At 45.9% G+C, this 10,802-nt stretch overlaps 1 protein-coding gene across 1 annotated transcript; it reads left to right on the top strand.

The window, feature by feature from the left end:
• The first annotated feature begins 3,479 nt into the window (after positions 1 to 3,479).
• LOC122810687 (ribonuclease H-like) lies at positions 3,480 to 3,884 on the top strand. Its single transcript, XM_044082257.1, has one exon. It carries the CDS (start codon positions 3,480 to 3,482, stop codon positions 3,882 to 3,884), a length of 405 nt encoding a protein of 134 aa, XP_043938192.1.
• The last annotated feature ends 6,918 nt before the right edge of the window (positions 3,885 to 10,802 follow it).

Genomic DNA, 10,802 nt, shown 5'->3' with positions numbered 1-10,802 from the left:
AATAGGATGGAACTCATCATCCAGATTTGATTGAAGCATCAGCCTGAACTGAATATACAGCCATTTTGCCAGTGTCGGCCCTGTCTTGACTGAACAGATAGCTGCACTGAATAGGATTGGAGTCAAGTGGTGGGGGGCGAGTACTGTGATGCCAGCATTGTTTGGGAAATGGGACCCCCTTGCTAAGGTGTTAAATCAGGTTTTACCTCCATCTTCCCCAAAATCCTCACAAGCAAAACCTAAGGCGGACCCTGATAAATTAGCAAGGGCCCTATCAGGTTTAAAGTTGGATGATAAGGGAAAAAAGGTGAAAGAAGGAGTAGGAGCAGCTAGATGGCGGTTCTTTGACGCAATACAGGAATTAGACAAAAATGTAAAAAATTTAAGAGAGAAAGTTCTTGAATTAGAAGAACAATGTAAAGAACAGGCACATACGCACCGACTGGATAAGGATGCCTTGGAGAAGGCAAATGTGGAGCTTGCTAAGGTAGGAGAGGAAGCAGAGCAATGAAAAAACAATTCAGTGACTCTTGCTGCTTGGGTTATCCAGCAGCATAGGTAATGGAGTGGAAAAGGCTCATGTCATCTGCCCTCCAGGCCTCAGATGCGCACTTTGGTATGTAAAGCAGAGTTTAACCCTGAGGAATGGGAGGGTGATCTCCTTTCTTCTGATGAGGGCAATACTGATTTTGAACTAATAAAGTCCCCATCAGTGGAAGTATGACCAGTTATAGAGAAAAATCAAATACACACTGGGGGCCAACACAACAATGGGTAGAGGTGCGAAGTTATACCCAGACAGAGTTATTAAATATAGTTCAGACTTATAAGCAAAGGCCCGGAGAAACTATATCAGCTTGGTTTCTCCGAGTCTGGGATACAAGTGAGGCAGTGTCCTTAAATGCTGAAGAGATGCATCAATGCTCCTGTTTGGTATTTCACCCACGGTTAAAGCAATTAGTGCATAATGTAAACCATGATGACACAAGTTAATACACTGGTAGTATGACTAGCCTCAGCTTTTTGGAGTACTTGGTCTGATGCCACGGCAGTGGCAGATGAACATAAGCTTTAGAAAACAATAGCTGAAGCAATTCAGCAGCTGAGGGAAATGGCCATGTTAGCAACTGTTTACTCGCTAGAATTAGTAAACTGGGCACTGCATATTCCCAAAGGACTGGATGCACAAATAAGGACAAGTAATATGAAATAAAAATGCACCACAGTGGTGGCAGGTTGTGTAGGCCAACAGATATGGGATGTAATGACTACTTTAAATCAAATGGCAGAATTGGTATAAGAGAGAGCAGAGGAAAGCTAGAAAGGCAAATACAGACAAATCAAAAAATAAACCTGGTGAAAAGATTACAAAAAAACAAATGTCCCTGGACTTGTCAAAGTTAAAGTGGGTATAGAAGCTGCAGAAATAGATGGAATAGCTACTAAAGAGTTATACAAAAAATGGAAACAGAAATAGAAGGGGAAGGGATCAGACTCTAGGAAAACAACAGACCCCCGCAAAAAAGTCCAACCCGAAGTGCCACTGAAGGGAAGGCGGGGTGGAATCAATTGTATCCTAACATCCCTATTGATGAGGAGTTAGCGCAGTGGCAAATGAGAGAATTCATTGATGAAAGAGATTGGGGGGAAAGGAAATGGAAGACCCCACTTAGAAAATAGAGACAAATTGACTAGTAGGTAGGTCCCCAGTAGCTAGAGGTACAGTGAGAGCCATTACAACTGGGGACCGACGCCCCTACGTACCTCTTACCATTTTCTGGAGGGGAGGGCCTCAACATGTAATGGCCTTGGTGGACACAGGATCAGAGATAACCATTTTTGCAGACAACCCCCGTAAGTTTCATGGACAATCTGTGAAAATTGATAGTTATGGGGGGGGGGGGGGCAAAAACAAAAGTAACAGCCTTTGGAGATGTTTTCCTGTCTTTATTGCAGCAGTGATAGCTCCCATACCTAAACACATTTTGGGAATAGATGTATTGAAAGGTAGAACTTTGGAGACTACTGCAGGGCCATTCAGGTTTGGAGTGCAGCACTGTTCAGTCAATGCAGTCAAGGCTGCTGTTCGAGGCAATGCTAAGTGGGAATCACTCCATATTCCCACACCAAAAACAATAATAAACATCAAACAGTATCGTATTCCAGGTGGGCACACTGAAATTACTGAAACCATTCAAAAACTACTCCAAGTCGGCATACTCAAACCAACTGAGTCCATTCAATAGCCCGGTATGGCCAGTCAAAAAACCTGATGGGTCATGGCGGATGACTGTGGATTATTGGGGTTTGAATAAAGTGTCGCCCTTAACGGCAGCTGTCTCAGATATTGTTACAATCGTTAAGACTGTCCTCATCTGCTGGGCCATATCATACAGTTTTGGATTTAGCAAATGCCTTCTTCTCTATCCTGATAGCGGAAGAAAGCAGGGCCCAATTTGCCTTTACCTGGGAGGGAAGACCGTATACCTTCCAGGTGCTCCCACAAGGACATCTGCACAGCCCTATATTATGCCATGGACTGATAGCCAGGGGACTTAGCCAAGTTACAGCTAGACAAAGTGACTTGTTTTCCATTACATTGATGATATAATGATCACCGAAGAGAAGTTGGATGTAGACATTGCATTAAAAACTGCAATTCAACACCTTCAAAACAGAGGGTGGGCTATAAATGAGAACAAGACACAACAATGGACATCAGTAAAATTCCTGGGCATGATATGGAATGGAGCAAAAAGGGAGATACCTGCAGCAGTGCTAAAAGGTATCCAAAAAATTGCAGTCCCAAAGATGAAACAGCAGGCACAAGCCTTCTTGGGAGCAATGGGCTTTTGGAGGGCATCCGTACCTCATTTTGGGCTAATTTTGCAACCTATTCAATATGTGACTAGGAAAAATGTGATTTTCAGTGGGGTACTAAGAAGCACATGGCCTTTGAAGAAGCAAAAAAAGCCCTATAGCAAAGTGTGGGGCTTGGCCTGACTGATCCATGGAAACCCGTTATTTTGGAAGTGACTGTTGCCAATAATGTTATGTCCTGGGGGCTATGGCAAAAAAATGACATTGGGAAAAAAAGCCCATTGGGATATTGGTCTAAATCCTTAACCAGAGCACAGATTATGTATAGCCCCCTTGAGCAACATATACTGGCAGTTTACACAGGATTGATTCATGTGAAAGGTCTAACCAAACAACAGACAGTGACAGTAAAAACTGACTACCCAATCCAGGGGTGACTGCAAGATAATACTTTGATAAAAACCTTAATAGCACAATCTTCAAATGTGCAGAACTAAAAATGTTATATACAAGAGAGGGCCAATATCGTACCTGGAGTCTCTCAAGTACAACAGTTGGCCGGTCTGGTAATTTTGAATGATACTGATACAACAGAACAACAGCAACATGAGCTTCCAAAATCACCAATAACTGAAGCATTACAATTTAATTGTTTAGACATGGAGAAACAAAAACCTGCATGGTTTACTGATGGCTCTGCCAAAATTGGATCTAGTGGCAGAACCTGGACTGCAGTAGCTTACTGCCCACAAACAGAGACTGTTTTGTTCAATAAAGGAACTGCTGGTTCAAGTAATCAGGCAGAGCTGCGAGCTGTTGCTTTAGTTATTGATAGTTTACCACATGGAGATAAAGCATACATCTATACTGATAGCTGGGCAGTCTATAAAGGACTGACAACTTGGCTGCCTGCCTGGCAACAACAAGATTGGAAAATTCATGGTAGACCTCTATGGGGAGGTTCAGAAGATTGGCAACAAATTGGGAAAAAAGCACAACAATGCCAAATTAGAGTTGGCCATGTAGATGCTCATGCATCACTTGTGACCGGAAAGAAGGCATAATCATCAAGTAGATAAAATAGCTACAGTACGTGTTTCTGAGAAAAGAATCAGAGATGTCAGTATGGCTAGATGGGCTCATGATGGGAGTGGACACTTGGGAAGAGATGCAACAATAAAATGAGCACATACACATGGTATCCAACTAAATAAAGATGTAACTATGGATGTTATAAAGCAATGCAAAGTTTGCCAAAAAAATAAACAAAAACAATTGCAACCAAAAGCATGTGAACATATTCATAGAGGCAGTCGTTCAGCACAAATCTGGCAAATAGATTTTTATTGGTCCTTTGCCATTAGATCAAACCAACAATACTGCCTAACTATGGTGGACACTTATTCAGAATTACTGATGGTGTCCTCATGCAAAAAGGCAAACCAAAAGCAGTGCTGAGGGGATTGAATAACTGTGTAACATATGGGATTTCCATTGAAATCCAAAGTGACTGAGGTAGTCACTTTATGAGGCAGAAGTCCAAAAATGGGGAAAAAAAATAGAGTTTGATGGGTACTGCAAATACCACATCATCCTCAGGCTGCTTGTTTAATTGAGAGGTACAATGGACTTCTTAAAGAACAAATCCATAAAAATACAAGCGATGGAACTTTACAAGGCTGGGCAAAAGTACTGGAGTCAGCCATAAGCCAGTTAAATAATAGACTTCAAAAGCATCAAGGTACCCCTTTGCAGATGCATATGACTGACATTCGGTCAGACTGTTGCATTCTAAAATTAAAAAAACTGAATCCAAATGCCATATATTGAGAAGTTATGTACCTACCATAACGTTCCATGTTAGTTGTCTTCTCTCGCCTTCTTTCTTGCTGGATGGGTTCGGCCACTTACTAAAGCTCGAGAGCTAATTGTACCGGCTCAAGGCAACCCTGTATCCCATGATGCTAGGCAATAACTCCCCAGATCTCGTTTGGAAGCTGAAAAACCTAGCATAGGCCAATAAAACAAAAATCATCCAACTGGAAGGAGGAGGAAGAGGGATAAAAACCTCCAAGATAATTATTTACACTATATATATATCCTAGGACACCTAGATGGTGAAACAAGGGAATATAAGGACCCTTCAAAGAAGGGAAGATCTTCTCAGTCTGTCCAGGCTAGGGGGATGGTGGGTGGGACGCAAGAAAGAAGGCGAGAGAAGACAACTAACATGGAATGTTATGGTAGGTACATAACTTCTCAATGTTAAGTTGTCAATCTCGCCTTCATTCTTGCTGGATGGGACCGCGTCCCTAGCACCTTCACCCCAGGTGGCTCATTGGAACAGACTCTTGAGAACGGTGGAACCAAAATTTGCTCTGTCTCTGGAGGCCATGTCCAATTTATAATGGGAAACAAAGGTATGAGGAGAGGCCCATGTGGCTGCCGCACAGATAGTGTCTATTGGTAGTCTAGCTTGAAAGGCTGTAGATGTAGCTAGTGCTCTAGTTGAATGGGCTTTTGGCTTAGAAGTTAATTCTCTGCCTCTGAGTTGATATATAGATGTAATCACAGAAGACAGCCACCTAGATAGGGTTACCTTAGATACAGGAAGGCCTTTCTTATTTTCTGCATATGATAAAAACAGTTGATCAGACTTCCTTATTTGTTTGGTTCTATCCAAATAGTATCGGAGCTGGCGGTGAACATCTAGATAATGTAGCTTTTGCTCCGCTCTATTAGTATAGTTTGGGAAAAAAACTGGGAGATCAATTGATTGATTTAAATTTGTCTGCGAAGCCACCTTGGGTAAGAAGGATGGATTAGTCCTTAGAGAAACTCTGTCTTTATGAAAGATTAAGTAGGGAGGATGAATGCAGAGGGCATGAAGCTCAGATACTCTCCTAGCAAAAGTAATGGCGACTAGGAAGAGTGTCTTCCAGGAAAGAAATTTCAATGAACAGGAGACCACAGGTTCAAAGGGGGGAAGAATCAAGGATGTTAAGACTAAATTAAGATCCCACTGAGGTGGAGGGTCTTTGATCAGAGGCTTAAGTAAAAATACACCTTTAAGGAAAGCTTTGCAAAGCTTATGGGACATGATGTTGCAGTCCGATAAGCCTATATGAAAATTCGATATGGCTGCCAACTGAACTTTTACTGTAGAGGCAGAAGACCCTGAATGAAAAATTTCGGCTAGGAAGTCTAAGACCGAATGAATTGGGGCAGTAAAGGGATCTATATTCCTTGTCTTTGCCCAGAAGGAGAAACGTTTCCATTTACTAGTGTAAATCCTGCTGGTGGAAGATTTAAGGGAAGCTACTATGATATCCCGGACGGGATTAGAAATCATAGGAAGCCTGGCTAAAGACGGAAGTGGAGCAACTAAGCAGTGAGGTTGAGAGAATGTAGGGATTGATGCAGCTGCCCCGACTGATGGGTCAAGAGATCTGGAGCTGGGTCCAGATGCCAAGGCTGTACCAAGAGATAACGATGTAGGAACAGAAACCATATCTGTCGAGGCCAATAAGGGGCAATGAGAATCAACTTGGCTCTCAAGGCGGCTGCTTTCTGAATTACTTGTGGGATTAGAGGAAAGGGTGGAAAGGCATAGAGAAGTCCCCAAGGCCAATCTTGGACTAGAGCATCTCTGAGGGGATGGCCGGGAAGAGGGTGAAGAAGTCGGGGCATTTGCTGTTTTGGGGTGTAGTAAAAAGATCACAGCAAGGAAGGCCTCACTTCTGAAAAATCTCTTCCGCCACAGATTGTTTGAGACCACTTGTGCGGCATGAGTATGGCTCTGCTCAACCTGTCTGCTATGAAGTTTGACTTCTCGGGGATATGCGTTGCTATCAGAAACCGCTGAGAGGAGATCGCCCATTGCCAAAGTCTGAGTGCCTCTCGACACAGGGGATAGGACTTGGTTCCGCCTTGCTTGTTGATGTACCACACTACAGACATATTGTCCGTTTGAATTGCAATAGTTCCTAGGGGAAGAGAGTCGTGGAGGGCTTGCAACGTTAAAAGCACTGCTCTCATCTCTAGGACATTTATGTGCAGGTGGCACTCGAAAGGTTGCCAACTGCCATGGACCATTCTGCCCTGAAAATGCCCCCCCCCACCCGATCAGGGAGGCATCCGATGTCACCGTGGCGACCGGGGGAGGAGGAACAAAAGGTCTGCCCTGATAGACTTGAGGGGACAATATCCACCAGGACAGATGACTTTTGCAAGTTCGAGTTATCATGATCTTGTGGTGCATGGGGAGTTGCTGAAAGGACCATTGGGTAAACAGCATCCACTGAAGAAGACGCATGTGAAAACGCGCAAGGGGAAGAAGTGTTATGGAGGCTGCCATAAGACCCAATACTTTCAGGACATACCTGGCCTGAATTTTGTCACTCTGAAGAAGAACCTGAACATGATTTTGAATATCTAAGACTCTTTGGTCTGTTAACTTTGCTGAAAGTTGTACAGCGTTCAAGTTGGCGCCTATGAAGGTAATAGACTGACAGGACAACAAGGCAGACTTTTCAAAATTTATAGAGATTCCTAGCCCTCTGCAAATGTGAATGGTGTAAGTTCTGGCTTGGAGCAGTTGATGCCTGGTGGTGGCAGTGAGGAGCCAGTCGTCTAGATATGGAAACACCTGGAATCCTTGCCGTCTCAGGTGAGCCGTAACCGCTGCCATACATTTGGTGAACACTCTGGGGGCTGTAGTGAGACCAAAGGGCAGGGCTCTGAATTGGTAGTGACTGGCCCCCAGCCGAAAGCGGAGAAACCTTCTGGAGCGCCTGTGAATTTTGATGTGATAGTACGCATCCTGAAAGTCCACTGAGCACATCCAATTGTCCTTGCCCAGAAAGGGCAGAATGGACTGAAGCGTGACCATCCGGAATCTTGTTCTCTTTACAAACTTGTTTAGTTTGCTGAGATCTAATATTGGTCCCCAGTCCCCTGTCTTCTTCGGTACCAAAAAGAACCTTGAGTAGATTCCGGATCCTAGTTGATCTGCTGGGACTGGCTGGATGGCTGTTTTTGCTAGCAGCTTTGATATTTCTGATACTGCTAGTTCCCTTAGACCGGGTGGAACGTCTGGAAGGTTCCCGTTTGCTGAACTGGGGTTTGGATAAAGGGATTTTTGTAACCCTCTGATATGATCGACTGTACCCATTTGTCTTGAGTAAGGGAAAGCCAGGCTATTGGGTACAGCGACAATCTTCCCCAGACTGCCTCCGAAGGTGGACAATCGGGCAACATCTCAGGGATGCTGAAGGGTTTGTCAGAGAGAGGCTCCCTGCTACCCTGGTTCTGCGGACCCCCTCTGCCCCTAGGGTGGCGTCTGTTGTTGTTACCCCCTCTGCCTCTGGGGGTAAATTGACCTCTTGCGTCAGGCGTGACTCCTTGAGATTTACGGAACCACATTTTCCCACCCTTCTGACCCTTAGGGTATGGTCTTGAAGGGGTGGAGAAACAGACTCCTACAGCAGAAAGAGTCTTGCCATCTTGTTCGCATCTGGTCAAGGTGTCTTTCACTTGAGGTCCGAACAAAGCCGAACCATCAAAAGGGGAATTTGTGAAGGACGCCTTGAAAGGATCCGCGAAATTACACAGCCGCATCCAGGCATGACGCCTTAAGGCCACTCCTGTGCCTGCGGCCCTACTCGCTCCATCGGCTGCATATGAAATTAGACGCATGGAGGAGTTAACAATCAAGTTCAGGGTTCCAAGCTGTGGGTTTATTTTATCCTGGGACCCAGCAGCTGATGGATCCTGTAAGACTTCTCCCCAACTCTTTGAGAATATCTCTCTGAAGGCAGGTGAAGTGACACAAGTAATTTAGCGACCGCATGGCAAAGGTCGCTGAAGAAAACATCCACTTACCGTACCTATCCATGGTCCTAGAATCCTTATTAGGAGGATGGATAGGTACTGAAGGATCAGCTAGTTCCTTCTTGGTGGCTGCAGCCACCACCATGGCATCCGCCGGTACACCTTTTGTTAGGAATTGCTTGTCAACTGGTGCTGTGATGAATTTTGATGGCCTCCGAGGGGTGGGTTCCACCGAATCTGGGGCCGACCATGCCTTCCGAGCCACCACTTCCATAAGGGGGTCAAAAGGCGGAGACACCCAGGAGGTGGAGGGTCGAGAACCAAACGCCTCTAGGTACACCGACTCGTCCTCGGAAGGATTAAGGGAAGACCAATTCCCCCTCTGCTTCAGGATTTCTAGGATGTCTGAGAAAGAGACATCCTCAGAGGGGGACTTTGGGGATCCCTCCGACTCATCCAAGTCGGTGTCAGATGTAATGGACTCAGGGGAGTCCACATGCTTCCTCTTACATGTCCTCTTATGTGGAGGCTCCGCTGACAGGTCAGGAGAAGCCTCAGAAGAGGAAGAAATTCCCAGTGGGGAAACCTGAGGTGTTGGATCTCTGGGTCCAGGAGCAAGAGAGTGGGAAGAGACATCAGCAGGCACTGTAGTGGGAGGAGCTGATGGAGCTGACCGTTGACTATGCCCTGGGGCTAGTACGCTCCTCATCACCTCGAAGGCTCCCCTATCAGAAAGGCCAGAGGGCCCCCGCTCCGAAGAGGTAGGAACCCCAGGCCGCAGTGACAGGGAAGGCTCCGAAGTCGATGTCGGGGCCGAGCTCACCAGCGCCGACGCTCCGAGAGGGAGAACGGGGTCGGACAATGGTCCAATGCCACTCGCCCCCTCGGAGCCGAGAGAGATCATGCGCCCAGATCCGTCCAATGAAGGTATCAAGGAGGAAATCAGAGCGGAAGATGAAGGAGCCGAAGGGGGAGGTATCGGCTCCGATGCCACAACAGTCACGCCTCCGAGGAGTTTCGGCTCTGAACTCTGAGGGAGAGTCGAAGGAGGAAATTCAGGTGGAGTTGTAATAGCTACCGTCTGATGAGACGGGCTAGAGATCATCTGGGCTAATGCCTGAGACTTTAACAGCCTACTTACCACTCTCTCAAGGTCGTGATCTGAAAGTCTGGACGACCGAGAAGATCGGCTCCGATGGCTCCGCTCCGAGAGCAAGAGAAACCTCGGAGCCAAATGGATGGACTCCAATGAAGGGGATCTTGACCTCTTCTTAGATGGAGCCAACAGAGCCGAGAACACGTCGGCTCCAGCCGGAGCCGACAGTGAAAGCATGGGCTCAGAGGTATCGGCACCGAGTGGTGCCGAGACCGGAATCTGTGACTCAAAAGGATCGGCTCCAGCCGGAGCCGATCTAGGCACAGACAAGAAGCCAGCAGCCGAAGGCTTAGTAGTTGGAGCCGACGGTTTTGCTGGTTTCAAGGGCCTCCCCGACGCAGACTTAGTCGGGGAGCCCTCGGGCTTTAACAAGCCCCTCAGAATAAGTTTGTTCCTGCGCTCCTGCAGGACCCTTGGACTGAATGCATGGCATACTGAACAAGAGTCCTGCAGGTGCAGGGGTCCCAGGCAGTAAAGACAAGAAGTGTGACCGTCTGTCAGAGACATTTTCTGACAGCACGAGTCACACTTCTTAAAGCCTGAGACCTTAACCTCTTTAGGTTCTTTCGACATGACAGTGTCGAGGGTTCCGAAAAGTAACAATAAACACACACACACACTCTTAAATTGTAAATTAACAATAAATTGTTAATAGGGATACTGACACACCCAAACACTCACAGGATCCCCAAGAAAAAATAGGATATAAGGAATAAAGAGGGAATGTATATAAAAAGTAATAAAGTTAAGGGTAGTTACTCACTAAGAAAGAAATAACTATAAATTAACTCAAAAAGGGTGACTGAACTATCAATATGAAAGACTTACCAGGAGCCGGTAAAAAAACACACCTCGCAAGCGAAAGCGGCAAACGAGATCTGGGAGTTATTGCCTAGCATCATGGGATATAGGGTTGCCTCAAGCCGGTAAAATTAGCTCTCGAGCTTTAGTAAGTGGCCGAGTCGGAGCCGAGGATCGGCTCTGAACCCATCCA

Source organism: Protopterus annectens, chromosome 9.part0 (genome assembly GCF_019279795.1).
Source record: "Protopterus annectens isolate FY-2018-M chromosome 9.part0, PAN1.0, whole genome shotgun sequence".
NCBI classification, from domain to species: domain Eukaryota; kingdom Metazoa; phylum Chordata; order Ceratodontiformes; family Protopteridae; genus Protopterus; species Protopterus annectens.
Note: the sequence above shows the minus strand (reverse complement) of the source record. Positions and strands in the feature narration are given on the sequence as shown.